Source organism: Bos mutus, chromosome 16 (genome assembly GCF_027580195.1).
Source record: "Bos mutus isolate GX-2022 chromosome 16, NWIPB_WYAK_1.1, whole genome shotgun sequence".
NCBI classification, from domain to species: Eukaryota; Metazoa; Chordata; class Mammalia; order Artiodactyla; family Bovidae; genus Bos; species Bos mutus.
This window is the reverse complement of record NC_091632.1, coordinates 26742178-26762778: the sequence shown is the minus strand read 5'-3', so window position 1 is coordinate 26762778 and position 20601 is coordinate 26742178. Positions and strand designations below refer to the sequence as shown.

The 20601-nt window shown below is 42.5% G+C and overlaps 1 protein-coding gene across 1 annotated transcript in view; it reads right to left on the bottom strand.

Moving 5' to 3' along the window:
• SEC16B (SEC16 homolog B, endoplasmic reticulum export factor) overlaps positions 1 to 20601 on the bottom strand; it is an 82492-nt gene that overhangs the window by 19548 nt on the left and 42343 nt on the right. Inside the window, exons 7-15 of the mRNA XM_070384384.1 lie at positions 20461 to 20569; positions 18876 to 19020; positions 15582 to 15733; positions 15132 to 15193; positions 13002 to 13137; positions 12011 to 12245; positions 6603 to 6696; positions 4161 to 4242; positions 97 to 214 (exon numbers count right to left, since the gene is read on the bottom strand). Coding sequence (XP_070240485.1) covers positions 97 to 214; positions 4161 to 4242; positions 6603 to 6696; positions 12011 to 12245; positions 13002 to 13137; positions 15132 to 15193; positions 15582 to 15733; positions 18876 to 19020; positions 20461 to 20569 — 1133 coding nt within the window. The remainder of the gene's footprint in view (positions 1 to 96; positions 215 to 4160; positions 4243 to 6602; positions 6697 to 12010; positions 12246 to 13001; positions 13138 to 15131; positions 15194 to 15581; positions 15734 to 18875; positions 19021 to 20460; positions 20570 to 20601) is intronic.

Below are 20601 nucleotides of genomic sequence, written 5' to 3'. Positions count from 1 at the left end.
ATTCGGGCCCAACACGGAACCTAAGTCTAAGCACGGGGTGTTTAAAGCTGGCCTGGAGACAGAGGCGAGGAGGGGACGGAGCTGGTCTCTGCTTACCTAGGGTGTCCCCCATGGCGACAATCGTGCGCTGGTACAGCTCCGGGTCCCCACCCTGATTCGACAGAATCACTGCTAAGTGTGGCCTCCAGTCTCCCCACTGCTTGTCCCCACAACACTGAAAAGCAGCAGAAAAATGGCACATTGGCTGAGTAATACAGCCCGGCCAGAGCATAGGTTAAGGAAGGCGTTGTGTATTTTCTGATTTGCCAGGAATGCCTATTTGGCTGCCTGCAGTGCAGCCACTCATTGATTCTGAGTTTTCTTTTTTTTAACAAAGCAAAATTCTTAGAAGGATGGGTAGGCAGACACATTACATACACACCTACACAGGAATATTGGGAGGTGGTCCTTGGTGGTTTAGTCGCTAAGTCATGTCTGATTCTTGGACCCCATGGACTGTAGCTTGCCAGGCTCCTCTGTCCATGGGATTCTCCTGGCAAGAATACTGGAGTGGGTTCCCATTTCCTTCTCCAATATTGGGAGGTAGATAAAAATAAAATCACACTACTAGTCACTAATTTTCAAATTTCATCCTGATGCCCCTAATCTCAATAGCTGGGGACAAAATTTTTTTAAAAAAATATTGATATTTCCATGGAAGAAGGAGGATCACAAACCCTTGGTTCATGAGAGGACTCCATATTAACCTGTAAGAAAACAGGGGAACACTGGGCTCCTTAATATTTTACCAAATGGCTAATGTCTTCTGTTTTTACCGAGTCCTCTTCTACACATGACCTTCTTTAATCTTCGCACAACTCTGTGAAATCTAATTCCTATCGCCTCTTGAGGAGTGAGAAAACAGGCCAAGGCGCCCAGCCAGCACTGTCGCTAGTGACGATGCAGGGGCAGCAGAGCTCCACGAGGGGGCGGTAGAGGGTAGTCAGAGAAGTGGACGCGGGTGGAAGCCCCATGGGAACGGATGGGCCGTCCTTCTCCTGAATGACGGGGAATTTCAGGACAGAGGAAATAGCAATAAACAAAACAATGTCACAGGCTCTGGATTCAACAGGGGCCCTGCCTCTGGAGCAAGTTTCTTAATGCCTTTGAAGCTTTGTTTCTTCATTTCTTAAATCAAGATCATAATGTCTACCTGACGGGATTACTGTTGACGATAAAATAAGATTGCACTTGGTTTGCACTTTATAAATTACATGTAGGTGTAAATACTCACACACACGGAAGCACAGCAGAGGAAAGGAGGTGATTTGCAGACCAGTCTGTCCTCCAATTTGTTACACAGAATGGACAGAACAGGAGATTGACAGTAATAGCTAAGATCTGAGGTCAAAACAATTCACAATTATTTGCTATTGTATTTGTAATTATCCCACAGAACAAAAGATGCTTTCTCCAGCTCCATTTTATAGATACTCTTTGTTTATCTGGGCAAAGCAGTGTGAATGAGAGGAATGATGATAATAAATCACAAAAATAATAGCAGTTCTCACTTATTGCACTCTAACCCTGGGCCGCAGCCTGTGCTAAGCATTTCTCCTATGAACAATCACATGCATTAAGTACTATTATTATCCCCATTTTAACGTGTGAGCCAGGCTCTTTCTGGCTGGAACTAAGGGAACCAGCAACAGAAAAGCTCTTGCTAAAAGAACAAAAACTTAGAAGCAATTCTTCTGTCTTCTCCCAGGTGATTTGGGGGGTGGGGCGGGGGAGCAGAAATGACTGTAAAGCAGGTCTATGGAGGTGGGGAGAGAGAAAGAACACTTATTAACTAACTTCAATGGGCCAAGTATGGTCATTAATACATTCAGATATTCTCTCTCCTTTAATTTTTACAATAGCTCTGTTAGGCATCAAAATGCCCACAAAGATGAAAAGCTGAGACTCTGAGACTAAGTAACAAGACCCAGTTCACACAGCTAGACTCTGAGGAGCAGAGCCTAGGTTAAGCCTGTGACAGAAGCCCACATCTCTGTTTTCCAGTCTCCATGCTTCGTCCACTGCACCTGTTATTCTAAGGACCAAAGTCTGGCCTTCTACTGGCTGCTATGATGCTAGGGAACTCTCCAACACGGTGTCAAATACCACACTGTCATATCACTTCTGGCTCCTTGGTTTTCTCACCCCAAAGCAGGGATCATTTAGCAAACTCTACCAGTACACTGAGACCCAATGGACCATATGCTGATTACATCACTCCCTGCATTTAGCGTTTTGTGACATGGTAGGATTTCACTGCAGAGCACAGGCATTCGGCAGAACTGTGAGGTGCATCCCATGTTCTAATATAGCCAGTTCGTTTGACAAAGGGGCATGAAAGTCAGTATTTCTCTTTTCTTTTCTTGAAATTGTCCACAAGCAATAAGAAGGACAAAAAAGCAAAAGTGTGAGTGTGTTTTCATTAAAACTAAATGTCAGCAAAAACCCAAGCCTCTAAATACAAGAAAAGGCTTCCAAAAGAGATTGAGCAGAGGTGGGTTCGGGAGGCAGAGAGAGAGAACACCAGAGAGAGGGGATCCCACAGCCATCTCCACTGGCTGGGGAGAAGCAAAGATGCTCACAGAAAATACCAGGTTGTGTGGAAATGCCAGCTGGCCTGGAAGATGGCCCTGGCATCTCCCCAGCTCAAACCTCCTGTAAATAACTGGCCCAAGGAAGGCTTGAAGCCTGTGAAGGAACAAATACAGAATTTGTACAAATATACCATCAAGATAAAAGGAAGGAAGACAGTACAGAGAACATTCACCAAAAAAAAAAATGATACCACAAAACAAAGAATGGTCACCAAATATTTCATCATGAATGTAAGTAAAATAATGAAACAATTTCTTTTATGAAGCAAAGGCCTAAAGCTAAGTTATAGGATCAGAGGAAAGAGATGGTGGAGAACAGGAGGAGACAAATGTAACCTGCAAAGCTCAGGAGAGAGGGGGCAGGAAAATCAAAGAAATAAAGACAAAAATGGAGGGGACTTCCCTGGTGGTTCAGTGGTTAAGAATCTGCCTTCCAATGCAGGGAATGTGGGTTCTATACCTGGTCAGGGAACCAAGATCCCACATGCCATGGGGCAAATAAGCCTAGACACCACAATTGCTGAGCCTACGTGCTCTGGAGCCCACACACCATAACCAGAGAGAAGCCCACATTCCCACAACAAAGAACCCAAGCACCACAACTAAGACCAGAAACAGTCAAATAAATAAATATATTTTTTTTTAATGACAAAATTTCAAAGAGCATAGCAAGCAAGAGTCACTGATGAAAACATAGTAAGAGACACACAGGAGGGACACAGCAAAAAGAAGAAAAGAAAGAATCATATATATATATATATATATATATATATATATTATATTTTATATAGAGAGGAGTTCCTGAAAAGAAAACCAATATAAGAGAACAAAACAAATACTGAAGGATATAATTCAAGAAATTTTTCCTGAACTGTAAGAGATGGATGCACATATTAAAAGAGCGTGCTCTATTCCCCTAAAAATCGACACAGATGGTCAACAAGATATATCTTACTAAAATTATTGGACTTCGAGGATAAGGAAGGAATACCTTAGGACAAAAAGATCAAGTCTCTTATAATGGGAAAACTATCAAGGTGGCCTCAGGGTTCTCTTGAACCACATCTCACGCTGATGACCTGTAGAATCTAGAGTGTCCCTGTTTGAAGGATCCCGTGCAGTGGTGGGGAAGAAAGGAAGCCTGGTTGTGGTAAGTGGGGAGAGCAGCCTCAGCTTCACTCACTATTCTCCACTCAGCAGGTAGCTGTGGATTTGTGGAAAGAGCAAGATCTTCGGAATCGGACAGACCTGTACCGATCTTGACTCCTCTGCCCCTAGCTCTGTGATCTTGGGTCATTTTACACTTTTGCATCTCAGTTTTCATGACTGCAAAACAGGGATAATAATTCCTACCTCCACACATTAAATGAAATAATATCCATCACAGGACTTAGCACAGGGCCAGGCACATGGGAGGGGATTAAGGGACAGTTATTTTATTTGTCATCTCTAAAGCCATCACTTTGTCCCTGAGCAGTCCCCACACACTAAACCCTTTGGATGCTGAGCTCCTGTTATGAAGGGTACCGTGGCTGCCTGTGGGATCCTTCCCGACATGAGCTGGAAGAGAGTCTGCAGTGGATCGTTGAGCGCCAGTGTGCTGGTGAAGCTGCAGAGAGAGGGGACCGACCATCAGTGGGGACCCAATCAAGAGCACCTTTAACCCGTTGCCTTGCAGTGGCTTCTGTTGAAACTTGAGTTTCTCTCTGCTTTTTGGTTATGGCTCAGCTCCATCCCACTTTAGGACACCCATCCCACCACACACCCCAAACAGACCTTACCACCCGGGGAGAACCTTCTGCACTTCAGCACTGACACCCTAACTCTTGAGCAAACCATTTTTATAGACCTTCATCCATCACGGAGATGAGCCACACATAAGTCAATGAACCCTGAGAGCCCAACGGTAAACCTGAACCTCTTCTTTTCAGACCCCTCCTCCCCAGCCACCCTCGAGACCCACTGCCCCGAGGCAGTCCTCCTCCAGGCCTGGCCTACAGTTCTCAGTGCTGGTTTTGGGGGGCTTCTTGCTAACCCGGGTCTCTCGTGCCTTTGCTCACAAGTACTAAATAGTCATTTTCAGTAACTGAAGAGGCGTAGAGCAGGGACCAGAAATGATCCTGCTGATGACAAACCGTGGGATCTGCTTAACAAGGATATAATAAGCTCTATGGCTGATTTGAGATTTAAGCATACTCAGTGAGAGAGATATTTCACGATTCACTGGGCCCCATCAAACATCAATGGCCCAAGGCGGAAATCCGTAGCAGAGATGTACACTACAGCTCAGGGTTGTGGGATGCTCACTTCCAAAACCTAAAGGAGATTTATCCCTCAGAATGCTGTCTTTAAAAGCATCCTTCCTCCAGAGCTGGGAGTGCTTCTCCTCATAGAAGTTCAGTGCTCCTTACTATTCTGGCCCATAGTGAACATAATGAAGAACACGGTGGTCACCATTTACTGGGAAGACTGAGGGTCGGAGTAATAAAGAGACTCAGCAGGGACCATGGTGAAGAATAGACTCCCAGGCAGTGGGACAGATGTGAGCCCCACAGACCCAACTTAAAGTGGGGGTGTCCATCTTCTTATCCAACTCTGCCCAGCAGGATTTATGGCCAACTTAAATATAAGATGGCTTCCCTGGTGGCTCAGATGGTAAAGAGCCTACCTGCAGTGCAGGAGACCCAGGTTCAGTCCCTGGGTTGGGAAGATCCCCTGCAGAAGGAAATGGCAACCCACTCCAGTACTCTTGCCTGAAAAATCCCATGGATGGAGGAGCCTGGTAGGTTACGGTCCATGGGGTCACAAAGAGTCAGACACGACTGAGCAACTTCACTTCACTTAAATATAAGATAAAGCTTCCCTGGTGGCTCAGCAGTAAAGAATCTGCCTGCCAAATGCAAGAGACTCAGGTTCAATCCCTGTGTCGGAAGACCCCCTGGATGAAGGAAATGGCAACCCACTCCAGTATTCTTGCCTGAGAAAGACCATGGACAGAGGAGTCTGGCGGGCTACAGTCCACAGGGTTGCAAAGAGTCAGACATGACTAAGCAACTAAACAACGAGCTGAGAAGGTAGCTTCAAGGCTTTAACCAACACGGGAAGATAAATTTTGAGTTAACATCCTTCTCACTGTCTGACCCCAGCCTGCTCCTTATGGGAGGCCCCCACCCACCCCAATCCTGCCACACATCTGTCCCCAACCACCCGCGGATGCTAACTGCAGCCTGAAGGGCTGACCCCAGCACCCGCTACACCCACCACCTCCATTTGATCCTGGGTCTCCTTAACTGTTTCATCGCCCCTGTTCTAAACTCCTGGCTAGGTACTCACACCTCCATTCCCATCCCATTCTGGTTTGAGCCCTCTTCCCAGTGCCTCCTGGCACCCAGGTCCTGGTATGCCAGTGCAAACTATGACCGAGGGCATCCCTTCAATCTTGACATCTCCCATTTGATGAAGTCTTCTGTATCTAATCTCCAGCCCGATAAACCCCTTTCTACCACAGCTCACAGTCCTGCTACTCTGTATCCCTCCCTACTTCCCAGCACCCACACCCCACTGCAGGACTAAGCAGTGAGTTACTACCTCTCAGTCCTAAGGCTCTGTCAGTCACCCTTAAGTGATCCACCCCCTCACTGATGGAACTCTCTAGAGTTCTAGGAACTTCTCTCTTCCAATGAGAGAAGGCTACTGCAATGCAGAATCCTGTTTAATCTTTGAAAGCTCTGACCCTGAGAAAATGTCAGTAAAATGTTTTGTTCAACTCAGCAGCTAAAAAGAATGTATCCGCGCCTAGGTTTTAAGGATCTGGAGAAGAGAAATACTACACCCGACTTAGAATTGGAAAGACGCTTGGAGGGTGGAGCTCTTCAGTGCGTCTTGTATTTCTCCCTACCCTCATCCCCACATTTGGAGGGGAGGTCTCTCCGCTCCACTGGGCTCTCCCTGTGCAAGTCCCCGACTCACCCACTCATGACCCAGCTGTGGGTCCTTGGGTCCATCTTGCTGGAGAGGAACAAAGCATGGCCCCACAAATGGTTCTTCATGGCCCACTCCAAGGCTTCCTGAGAACACAGACACCACCGTCAGTACCCTGCTCACCTTCCTCTAACACAACCAGCAACTGTGCTTGGGCGCCGCTGCCCCCTGAGCAGGTGGAGGCTAGGCTTCCAGGAAGACTCGCAGAGCCTCCCACGTGAATCTGAGAAAGAAGGAGTAGGGAACCAGCTTCAGCTGGCAGCTCTCTCCATTGTCCCTTTCTCCAACCTTCATGTTATCAGAACCTATTACATGATTTCATTAGCTCCCCACAAACATGGTTACCTTTATCTCTTGAGAAAATGTCACATGATACTTTCATGAGCCTAAGCACCAAGAATGAGAGGCATTTCACACCAAGGACTGCGTCTCTAAAGATGAGTTGTAAGATGGTGTTCACAGGGCATAGTAGAGGAACTGTTTATTAACAACTGTGGCAGAGACACCTAGTTCCTCACCCAAATCCATGCTCTCCTTCCTGGGCCAAGAACTGGACTGTATTTCTTACCTCCCTGGCACTGAGGTGTGGCTGAGTTCTAGGTTATCAGATGGGAATGGAAGCAATGCATGCAGCCTCTGGGTCTGGCCCATAGAACTCCCCATGCTCAATCCTCCGTGGCCTTTTCCCCATCTGGCTGGAATGCAGATGATACCCAGGAGCCTTAGAAACTCTATGTTGAAGATGGTAGAGCCTCATACAGCTGAGCCCTTGGGTTACTTATGGAGGAGGGCTGCCCCATCTTCTGTTCACCTGCCCAGTACTATCACATGAAGAGAAAAAGGCTGCTATTATGTTTAAGCCAGTATACATAGCCATTATTCTACCCCTCCTAACACCATAACTAACTACTTACTAAATATCAAGTGCTTATTAGTTAACTAGTCAACTTCATATGTCAAAGTAATCATGCCATTAATTTGGTGACATGGGTCAAAAGCTGCAAATTTAAAAACATACACATACATATATTTATCTCTTCATTTAATTTTCAAAACTATTTAGTAAGAGTTTAATTTATACGTGAGGTTGAATAGTAAAGGAGCCACCTGCCAATGCAGGAGACACAGGAGACGCCAGTTTGATCCCTGAGTCAGGAAGATCCCCTGGAGGATGAAATGGCAACCCACTCTAGTATTCTTGCCTGGAAAAATCCCATGGACAGGGGAGCCTGGTGGACTACTATAGTCCATGGAGTCACAAAAGAGTCAGATACAACCTTGTAACTGACCACGTAATTTCCTTACTGTCCCCAAAATAATTTGATTTTTGGACAGGAGATTACTAATGAGGTATTTCCACCTCCAAATGAAAATGTATTTGATTATCCCAACATCTCCCACATTATCATATTTGAAGAGAGAATAAATTTAAACAATCACAGTTAGGAAATTCAGCCTCAGTAGAAGTAAAAATGACATTAAGATTGCTCTTTTTGAAATAAGTTCCTACTGTATAGCACCAGGAACTATATTCAAAATCTTGTAATAAAACATAATAGAATATTTAAAAAATATTAAAATATTAAAATTTTAATTAAAATATTTAAATTTTTTAAAATTTTATTTTATTTTATTTTTAAACTTTACAATATTGTATTAGTTTTGCCAAATAAAATTTAAAAAGTGTATCTATATGTATAACTGCATCACTCTGCTGTACAACAAAAATTAACACAACATTATATATCAACTATACTTCAATTTGAAAAAAAAGAAACCCAGATGAAATCTTAAAAAAAAAGAAAATGTTCTTTTTGGGGAAAAGAAGATAGATATTTTTGTACATTAAACTATTTCATAGTAGTATTTTTTAGGAGGATTTACTAAAGACTGGTAAGCTTTCTTATCTCTCCTTGCTATTCTTTGGAAGTCTGTATTCAGTTGGGTGTATCTTTCCCTTTCTCCTTTGCCTTTTGCTTCTCTTCTTTTCTAAGCTCTTTGTAAGGCCTCCTCAGACAACCATTTTGATTGGTGGGGAATACTACTTTAGTCAAAAATCTGCATCCCCCAAAATATAATTTAAGAATAAGTGATGAATTGGAAACTTATATGGAGGCTATCAATCTTGCACAATGCCAGAATTAAGACCCTAGTCAAATGTTAATATAAGATTTTAAAAATATTGTGGAGTCCAGCTCCTCACAGATCTCTCTGAACTCCCACAGGGCTCTATCTACCCTTGCGACCTTTGGGTCATAGTATGACAGATGACGTGGTGGGTGGTTACAAGCCCAAGCTCAGGTACCAGGCTTCCTAAATCTAAACCTTGCTTTATTACTAACTTTCCTCATTTATAAATACGTAGAATAAGAATAGAACCTAAACTAGAGGGTTTCTATGAAGATAAATGAGATAATGCATATAAGCTGATGGGTGAGTATCTGGCACATAGAAAGTATTTTTCAAATATTTTCTTTTATTATTGTTGTTGTTATGGTCATTACTTATTCTTAAGAAAGAGATCATCACTGATTTATCTCTGTATCCCCTACTGGGTTTGATGCCTTAGAAGTGGCTGCTACATAAATGTTTATTGAGTAAGTGAATCACTGGTGAAATAGCTGCTGCTGCTGCTGCTATGTTGCTTCAGTCGTGTCCGACTCTATGCGACCCCGTAGATGGCAGCCCACCAGGCTCCCCAATCCCTGGGGTTCTCCAGGCAAGAAATAGCAGTGCCTACTATTTAGTGAATATATATATTAAATATATAATGACTATACACACACACATATATGCTACAAGTTGATCCCATTTTCACTGAGTATCATGTCCATCTCTCATTTAAAAGATAACATCACATACAAAGACACACACAATTAAAGATTTAAAGGTAAAGGTGAAGTCACAAAAGTATTTCAACTTTATTTTCATAAATTAATTTTGAAGCAGGAAAAGCCTTTCTATATATCACTCCAAAAAAGTTATTTCAGACAGAAAATCCTAAAAAAGTAAAGAGCTCCTACAAATCAATATATGGGTATCAAAGCTCCACAGAAAAATGTGGAAAATCTGTGACAAAAATATCCACAGATTAAAGGATATTCAGCTTCATTTATAATAAGAAAAATGCAAATAACTACTATATATTTTTTTCACCTCTCACACTGGCACATATCAAAAAGAAACACACTGGGTTGGTGAGAGTGGGGGGAAGCAGGCACTCTCTATATTGGTAGAGTAATCAGTACAACCTCTAAAAAGTCAGTTTGTAAGTATCTATCAAAATTACAAACCACATACCCTTTGATCCAAAGCTTCCACTTCTACAAACTTTCCTTACATATATTCTCTCCCCAGGGCAAAATGACACTGTTATTCATTGCAGCATTATTTGTAATTGCAAAAGACTAGAAATGATCTAAGTGTCAATCTACAGAAGTTCAATTGAATTGATTATAATTCACCTATATAAACCCATGTAGCTCTAAGTAATAATGAGGAAGGTATTTGTATATAATAAGAAACAAGAGTCACCAAAATGTGGCCCGAAGACCCAATTCAGCCCACTGCTGTTTTGGTACAGCCTACAAGCTACGAAAAGTTTTTACACTTTTAAATGATTGAAAAAAGATCAAAAAAAAGAATAATGCTTCATTACACATGAAAGTGATATATTCAAATTTCTATGTCCATAAATAAAATTTTATTGAAACACAGCCACACCCATTTATTTTCAGATTATCCATGGCTGTTTTCACACAATAACAGCAGAACTAAGTAGCTGCTGCTGCTGCTGCTGCTGCTAAGTCGCTTCAGTCGTGTCCGACTCTGTTCGACCCCATAGACGGCAGCCCACTAGGCTCCTCTGTCCCTGAGCAAAGCCTAAAATATTTACTGTCTGTTCCTTTACGGAAAAAAAATTTACCAATGCCAATATTGAGTGTTTCCTATAAGATTTTGTTAAATGACAAAAGGAAGGTGAAGACATGATATGTAATATGCTATGAGGGCAAAGAGGGAGGAAATAATTATATATGGAGGAAATACCTCCATATATTTCAGAGAGGAAAAATCTTGTGGTTGGGAGGGAGCGAGGAACAGCATCATTTCTCCTGTTATATTCCTTTTATCTTTTGATTTTTAATTGATTCGAATTGATTTCAACCATTTATGCAAATATTTAAGTTTACTGAAATGCAACTCAATCCAGTATTCTTGCCTGGGAAATCCCATGGACAGAGGAGCCTGGTGGGCTACAGTCCATGGAGGGGAGCAAAGAGTCGGACACAACTGAGTGACTTTCACTTCACTTCACTTCAGACTTTTGTAAAATGTGAGCTCAACTTCAAAATTAGGGTATAAAATAATAGGGATATGTGTGAGGTGATGTATATGTTAATAACTCAGTGAGGGGAATCCTTTCACACCATGTATCAAATCACATTGTACACTTTATCTTGCCATTTCATTTGTCAAATATACTTCTATTTAAAATTTAATAAATAACATAAAAATGTCAAAGTCTAACTTACATATCAAAAAATATGGAAGACATCACTTCATCAGTGGAATTAAAGTATTCAGTATTGAAATGCATATTTTAGATATAGTTGATGGAGGTATCATTTGTAAACAAACTTCCTGGAAACTAATTTAGTGTATGTGTGAAGAGCCTTTTAAAAGTACATACTCTTTAACCTAGTAGTTCCACTTCTAGGAATCTATCTTAAAAAATAATAAAAAGATCATCCAAAGATTTATATAACAAGATTTTTGAATTGCATAATTATGGTGGTGGTGGTTCAGTGGATAAGTCACGTCTGGCTCTTGCAGCCCCATGGACTGTAGCCCACCAGGCTCCTCTGTCCATGGGATTTTCCAGGCAAGAATACTAGAGTGGGTTGCCATTTCCTTCTTCGGAGGATCTTCCCCACCCAGGGGTGTAACCCTGGTCTCCTGCATTGCAGGTGGATTCTTTACCCACTGAGTTACCAGAGAATGGCAAAAGTGTACATGGCCTATACAGTCAACAGCAGTGAATTGTGCATAAAACACGATACATTCATATAATGGAATATAATCTAGTTTTTAGTGGCACAGTTTAATGCCATGAGAGGGTTTCACCATATAGTCTTAAGGGAAAAAAAGAAAAAAACTTGTATATGTAATTTAATTTAACTTTTAATATTGATACATATGCATAGAAAATACTAGAAGTACATATACCAAAATTTTAACAGGTATTATCTTTTAATGGTAGGACTTTGGATGTTTTTTTTTTCCTTTGTACCTTTCTGAACTTACTGTTATAAAATAAGTATATGTCACTCATATCATTGGGGAGGGGTGAGCTATAGAGCTGCCCAGACTATTTTAAGCAGGAGTGGGCGCGGTACTTGCCTTCTTCCTTCCATAGTAGAGCAGCTTAGTGAATTTCTCCACGATCTGCGCAGGCGTCTCCACGCTGGGAGGAATCTCCCCGGTGAGCAGGTCCCGGGTCCCCGAGCTCAGCACTGGCCAGTCCTCATCCGTCAGGTTGATGAGATTGGCGACAGGCGGCTGCCGCTTGTACTTCTCCAGCTTCTTGCAGTCCTGCATCAGCAGCTCGGCGATGTCAGACCCCACCATGGACTGCAAAGCAAAGAGAATCCCATTCCCATTCGTCGCCATGCTGGTACCCCAGACTGCAGAAGGCGGGGCACCAGAGCGCCCGTCCGCTTCAGGAGGAGACCCACATGTAAACACAAGACAGTCCCTTTTGCATTGTGGTAGTTGAAACTCCGCCTTCATTCTCATGGCTATTTTCTGCCTGTCAGGAGCCACAAAGGTGACCAGAAATATGCACACTCTCATAGGTGTATTATCTGCTTGGTGCAGTAACCCAAGAACTGAGCAATAACCAGAGGCTAGTGGAGAAGGCAATGGCACCCCACTCCAGTACTCTTGCCTGGAAAATCCCATGGGCAGAGGAGCCTGGTAGGCTGCAGTCCATGGGGTCGCTAAGAGTCAGACACGACTGAGCGACTTCACTTTCACTTTTCACTTTCATGCACTGGAGAAGGAAATGGCAACCCACTCCAGTGTTCTTGCCTGGAGAATCCCAGGGAAGGGGGAGCCTGGTGGGCTGCCATCTATGGGGTCGCACATAGTCGGACACGACTGAAGCGACTTAGCAGCAGCAGCAGCAGCAGTGGAGAAGAGCAGGGAAAAGTTATAGCATTTGCACTCTGGCATTGACCTCAGCAGTTTCTTTTCTTGAGGCCATTTGTTGCTTCTTTAATGCTACCTTTTATAATTATGCCCCAAGACGAATCTTCTCTCTCCCAGGAAAATTTAAATTTCAGTCCAGCCTGCACCTGCCCATCCTCCGGCCGCGGTGATACTGACCCCATTCTGCCGACAAAGGAGAACCAACAGCTGCCAGAGTAGAGCCGAGTCTCTGCTCCCCAGTGTCTCAGATTTGTGGCTCTGTGCTGCTTTCTGCTGGCAAAACGTCATGATGTCCACCTTGTGCACATCTTCCCTAGGGAGAGATTTCAAGGAGCAAAGAGTGAGGGACAGATTCCTCCCCCAGGCAGGACCACAAGCCCCTCCTACAGCATGAGGGCGGTGCCTGGGCTGGGACTGAGATAGTAGTAGAAACAGGACAACCCAGGATGGGGACAGTGAGTCTGTAGTTACAGGGCAGTTGTTTCCATATAGAACAGGAAGGGACCTCAGAGATTCTCTCATCCACGGTCTCTATTTTGCAGAGGAAGAAACTGAGGCCCAGAGACCTGAAATGACTATTTGGGTGGCAGGTTCGAGCACAGACTTTGAGATCAGACAACCCTGGATTTAAATCCAGCCTTCGTGTCCAACTCTTTGTGACCCCGTGGACTTTAGCCTACCAGGCTCCTCCGTCCATGGGATTCTCCAGGTAAGAATACTGGAGTGGGTTGCCATTTCCTTCTCCAAGGGATCTTCCTGACCCAGGGATCGAACCTAGGTCTCCCACGTTGCAGGCAGATGCTTTAACCTCTGAGCCACCAGGGAAGCTCCCTTCTAAACTTCTCAGCCTACACAAGTTGCTTATCTCCTCTGAGCCTCTGCTCTTTCTGATAAAACAGGGGTGATTAAAATGTCTACCTCCAGGGCTTCCCTGGTGGTACAGTGGATAAGAATCTACCTGCGGATACAAGAGACACAGGTTCAGTCCCTGGTCTGGTAAGATTCCACATGCTGTGGAGCAACTAACTCACGTGCCATAACTACTGACCTTGGCTCTGCAGCTACTGAGCCTGTGCCCACAACTACTGAAGCCTGCATGCCTGGAGCCTGTGCCCACAACTACTGAAGCCTGCATGCCTAGAGCCTGTGCCCACAACTACTGAAGCCTGCGCGCCTGGAGCCTGTGCCCACAACAAGAGAAGCCACCGCAGTGAGAAGCCAGTGCCCTGCAACAAGGAGTAGCCTCCACTTGCCACAGCTAGAGAAAGCCTGTGTGGAGCAACGAAGACCTAGTGCAGCTAAAATAAACAAACAAAATAAAATTTCTTTAAAAGTCTACCTCTAACTCAGTGTCTTATAATAACCTATAATGGAGAAAAATGTGAAAAGGAACAGATTTATATATAACTGAATCACTCTGCTGTACCCATGAATCTAACACAGCATTGTAAATCAACTATACTTCTATTAAAACACTGTTTTAAAGTCTACCTTATACAAAAAGGAATTAGCTAATTGTGTAGCATATATAAAGTGCTCCATAAACAGGAATTATTATTTGCTTGAGATTATTTAATGAAGTCAGTCAAATAGGGATCAGTACCCTAGGTGTCCAAACACCCAACTCGGTACTCTAGGCCACATTGCTACACCTGTGTGTAAAAATGGAGACAATTCATTTTTACTTGAAGGAACTGTCAAAATACCCCGGGGATTTTCTTGGAGGGGGAAGCTTCAGGATAAGGACACATCTGTATAGTTGTGATGATATTTAAAGGGCTTCAGAATGCATTATCTCACCTCTGACACCAGCCTGAACTCTTCTCTCCACAACAAAGAACATCCTCAGTATTTATCAGAAACATGACTAGGAATGTAAAAGCAGTTCTAGCTCAATCCTGCAGAGGGCAGACTTGCACACTGTCTAGGAACTCATGCTGACTGAGTTATACATCTCTCCAGAAAAATGTTTTCCATATGAGCAACTTGCCTATGATTTCCGAGGCTGTGCCCCACTTTTTTACCAGTTTAAGTATTATTAAGTACCCAGAACATTAAAACCTCCTACCACATAGCCTTTGTAAAATAGAACTGATTTCAGATTTTTAAACCTTTTTCTGTCTTTCAACACTCAAATTGCTTGTCAAAATGACTCAAGCCACATCTGGCTCCAACTTGTAGCACAGAGATTCCATTCCAATGGGGACAGATATTTTCTTTCAAGAAAGCCAAGCCCAAATCCCCAAAATGCAGGAAGATTTTATAGGTTTCAAAAGCCCTTATTTGGCAACTTTTATGGTGATTTACCTGATCAGTGGTCCTGAGAAAGTCCTCATCTCTTCTTGTTCCTCAGAATCATTCAGAATAACCTGGAACAAAAAACTCAAGTTTGGTCTTCAAGATTATGTGCCCCCAGTGCCCCACTCCTCAGGTGAGTCCAGTATCAGAACCCAGAGCTGGTCCTAGGGTGTGGCTCAATGCCTCATGGAGAAAGAAGAAAGACAAAAATGAGCTCTCTAGTTGCTGGATATGAGCCAACAGTATCGCAGGTAAAACATCAGTCTAGCATTACTTCTTTCAGAGAAGAGCCCCACACATTCCTTCACACACACACACACACACACACACACACACCAATCCACAGGGTACATGGCTCAGGCCCCTCCAAGAGCACTCTATTCCTGGAGATGCCAGGGCTCAGGCAAGGGAAGCAGGGAGTAACGTGCTGACATTCAGGGGACACAGAATCTTGTTTACCTCCATGCTGTGCAGTTCAACAAGGGCTGTCTGTCCATCACTGGGAGAGCTGGGACTCACACACACCAGCTGACCTCCTGGCCCAAAACTCACAGGCATGTGAGGGACATAGAACTTCATGGGTTCCTTGGGACCAGCTGCTGAGATGTCCTCTGACCAACCAATACAGGTGGACACTGTTAGCATTACAACCACTGCTTTGCTTTATGTAAGAAATATTCCACAGACATATTTCTTTGCAAATTTCAACTGGGACCAAGATAAGGTTCTGGGTGGGTTACATAATTAGAAGAAATACATGCTCCAAGTCAGATTTAGGCCTTTAAGAATACGTCAGACTATAATGCCAAATCCAACAACATATTACAAGGATTATATACCATGATCAAGTGGGATTTATCCCAGGGATGCAAGGATTCTTCAGTATATGCAAATCAATCAATGTGATGTACCATATTAACAAATTAAAGAATAAAAACCATACAACCATCTCAATAGATGCAGAAAAAACTTTTGACAAAATTCAACACCCATTTATGATAAAAAAAAATTCTCAAGAAAGTGGGCATAGAGGGAACCTACTTCAACATAATAAAGGCCATACCTGACAAACCCACAGCAAATATCATTCTCAATGATGAAAAACTGAAAGCATTTCCTCTAAGATCAGGAACAAGACTAGGATGCCTGCAGTCATCACTATCATTCAACGTAGTTTTAGAAATCCTAGCCATGGCAAAAAGAGAAGGAAAAGAAATAAAAGGAATCCAAATTGGAAAAGAAGTAAAAATATCCTGTTTGCAAATGACATGATACTAAACATAGACAATCCTAAAGAGGCCACCAGAAAACTACTGATGCTAATCAATGAATTTGCTAAAGTTGCAGTATACAAAATTAATGCACAGAAATCTCTTGCATTCCTGTATGATAACAATGGAAGATCAGAAAGAGAAATTAAGGAAACAATTCTATTTACCATTGCAACAAAAAGAATAAATACCTAGGGATAAACCTTCCTAAAGAGGCAAAAGACCTGTACTCAGAAAACTATAAGATACTGACGAAAGATTTCAAAGACAACACAAAGAGATAGACAGATATACCATGTTCTTGGGCTGGAAGAATCAATACTGTGAAAATGACTGTACTACCCAAAGCAATCTACAGATTCAATGCAATCCCTATCAAATAACCAATGCCATTTTTCACAGAATTAGAACAGAAGATTTTATAATTTGTGTGGAAGCACAAAAGACCCTGAATAGCCAAAACAGTCTTGAGAAAGAAAAGCAGAGTTGGAAGAACCAGGCTTCCTAACTTTAGACTATACTACAAAGCTACAGTAATTAGCATGGTACTGGCACAAACGCAGAAATATAGATCAATGGAATGGGATAAAAAAATCCAGCGATAAACCCACACACCTACGGTTACCCAATATTTGATAATGGAGAAAAGATAACATCTTCAATAGTGATGCTGGGAAAACTGAACAACCCATGTAAAAGAATGAAATTAGAACACTCCCTAACACTATATACACAAAAATAAACAGAAAATGGGTTAAAGACCTAAATGTAAGGCTGACACTATAAAACTCTTAGATGAAAACAAGCAGAACACTCTGATGTAAATCACAGCAAGATATTTTGACCCATCTCCTAGAATAATGAAAATAAAAACAAAAGTAAATAAGTGGGACCTAATTAAACTTAAAAGTTTTTGCACAGCAAAGGAAACCATAAACAAGACCAAAAAAAAAAAAAAATAACAGAATGGGAGAAAATATTTGCAAATGAAGCAACACACAAGGGACTAATCTCCAAAATATATAAACAGCTCATGTAGCTCAATATCAAAATAACAAACAATCCAATCAAAAAAATGAACAAAAGACCTAAATAGACATTTCTCCAAAGAAAATATACAGATGGCCAAGAGGCACATGAAAAATGCTCAACATCACTAATTACTAGAAAAATGCAAATCAAAACTTCAATGAGATATCACCTCACACTGGTCTGAATGGCCATCATCAAAAAACCTACAAACAAAAAATGCTGGAGAGAGTGTGGAGAAATGGGAACCCTCTTATAATGTTTGTAGGAAAGTGGATTGGTTCAGTCACTATGGAGAACAGTGTAGAGGTTCCTTAAAAAACTAAAAACAGAACTACCATATGACCCAGCAGTCCCACTCATGGGCATATACCTGGAGAAAACCATAAGTCCAAAAGATACATGCACCCTGAAATTTATTGCAGCACTATTTACAATAGCCCAGACATGGAAGCAACCTAAATGTTCATTGACAGAAGAATGGATAAAGAAGATATGGCACATATACACAATAGAATATTACTCAGCCATAAAAAGGAACAAAATTGTGCCATTTGCAGAGATGCGGATGGACCTAGAGACTTTCTTGCAGAGTGAAACAAGTCAGAAAGAGAAAAAGAAACATCATATATGAAGGCATATATGTAGAATCTAGAAAAATGGTACAGATGAACCTATTTGCAAAGCAGAAAGAGAGACACAGACATAATATGGACACCAAGAGGGGAAAGGAGCATGGGATAAATCGATAGATTGGGATTTACATCTATACACTATCAGGTATAAAATAGAAAACTAAGAGAAACAACTGTATACACAGGAAACTCAACTCAGTGCTCTACGGTGACCTAAATGGGAAAGAAATCCAAAAAAGAGGGGATATATGTATACATATGACTGGTTCACTTTGCTGTACAGCGGAAAATAACAACATTGTAAATCAACTATACTCCAATAAAAAATTAATTTTAAAAAGAAAAAAGAAGAATATAATGCAAGGAATTGATGGTTTAGTCCAAATGATAATGTACCAGGCCTAGACTCTCATAAGGGTGACAGGTTGGGGACTGGCTCTCATAGTCCCAGTACTCAGGGCAAATCTCCTACATCCAGACCTTTGTGGCCTGCCTTGACTTTCCCGAACTGACTCTGGTCTTTATTTTCTTCCCTTGTTACCTACAGTACCTCCGAGGGCCTCCTCTCCCAACCTGATGATGGCCGTGGGCCGTGTTCCTTTCCAAGAATCAGCTATGATGCATTCTTCAGTACCAAAGAAAAGATGGGGAATGGAGCCAAAGCTGGCCACTCTGCCCAGGGGACCTACATATGCAAATGAGGCAGACAAGGGATCTACTCTTGGAAATACCAGGTAAAGTTGACCTTCCAAGAAATGTGCCACCCAGCCCTCTTCTCATCAGACTCAGCCAACTCCTTTAATCACGTCAGTACCCACCAGCCTGAACTGGGCTCCAGATGGCTGAAGTCATGGGGTCACAGAGCTCAGAAGCATCTGCCATGTACTGACTGAGCTCGTAGCTGCTGGAGGTGAGACCAGACTCATGCTGCCAGAGAAGGTTGGACTCCTCCATCAGTGATGGCTGGAAGTTAAAAACAACAAGAACACATGGGAAGAATCAGAGGCACTTTCAGAGACACAGTCCTCCGAAGTGTTTCTTTAAAGCAACAAAATTCAAACTTTCAAATAAATCTAATGAATGTGGACATATTGAAAGGAAAAGAAGGGATCATTCAACTGACAATTCTCACTAAAGGATTCATTTTGGCTGTGGGTAGAGTGCAGGTCCTGGGGTCAGGGGACTTTAATTCAAATTCCAGCTTTGTTAATACCAGGCTCTGTGACCTTGAACAAGTGATGTAGACTCTCTAAGCTCAGTACCTTCATTTATAATGTAGATAATCATACCTACCCTATATAGTTCAAGTACTTACCTCTTGCATTCATTTGCCAACTGTTTAATGAGCACTTATTATGCTCCAGGTGCAATGCTTTCCCTAAGGATACAGGTACAAAAGGACTTCCCTGGTGGTTCAGGGGCTAAGACTCTGTGCTCCCAATACAGGGGGCCCAGGTTCAATCCCTGGTCAGGGAACTAGATCCCACATGATGCAGCTGAAATTTTGCACACCACAACTAAAAGATTCCACATGCTGCAACTAAAAAAAAAATCCTGCGTGTTGCAGTGAAGATGCATGCGCAACCAAGACCCAGTACAGCCAAATAAATAAATTTTTTTTTTTTAAAGAAATTCACAGAATTTATATTCTGGGAGGATTGTAAAACAGATACAAACAACGGATACAAAAGCTCTTTGTCCACACTGTAAAGTACTGTACTCATATATGACTGCTGTTATTGCGTTGTTGTTACTGTTAGTCCTAATAGGTGCCCGGCCCTGTTAAGTATTAGGTGTACAGAAGAAACTGTTCCCCCAAATCATACAAACCTAATCAGGGATAGAAGATTAATACAAGACTGTCAAAAATTAAGACCTTGTCTCTTGTAACTTTTCCATACATCTAAAGTTATTCCAAAATTGAAAGTTTAAAATATTCAAGAGCTCCATTTCATAGCCCAACTGGTACACCCAGTAAGATTTCAGAAGAGAGAAAAGGAAGAGTCAAGAAAAGTTTAAAATTCTGCTTTCATACCCAAATTAAAAGATGCTAGCAACTTCCCACTTCCTGAGTAAACCAAATTGCTAGTCCACCGGGGTACCGGTAACACTTCTTTTCTTTCCCACCTTGGAGTGACTTGGGTGACATTTCCTGACAGCTAACTTGGCAAAAAAAAAAAAAATGCAAAAGGGCTCAATAAGGGCCCCAGACCCAGAAGACTGAAACAGGAATCAGGGAAAGGAGGACATGGGCATGGAGGCTATGCCAAGAGGGGAGGAATGGTACCCCTTAGACTGCTGGCACTAGGGACCCCCGTCCCCAGGGCCCTGCCCTGCCACTGCTGATGATGTCAGCTGTGATGCACTGTCACAGGCCACCCGCCCTGTGTCACTTCAGGTTACCTTGTTTTTCTGTGCCCCAGTTAGCGGACTCTCCATGAACAGGTCCTCGGGCCTCTCCTGTCCAGAGTTAGAAGCAGGACTGTCTTTATAAGGATTCCGACTCTTAGATCTGCAGCAAGATGACAGGAGCATGTGAGAGGG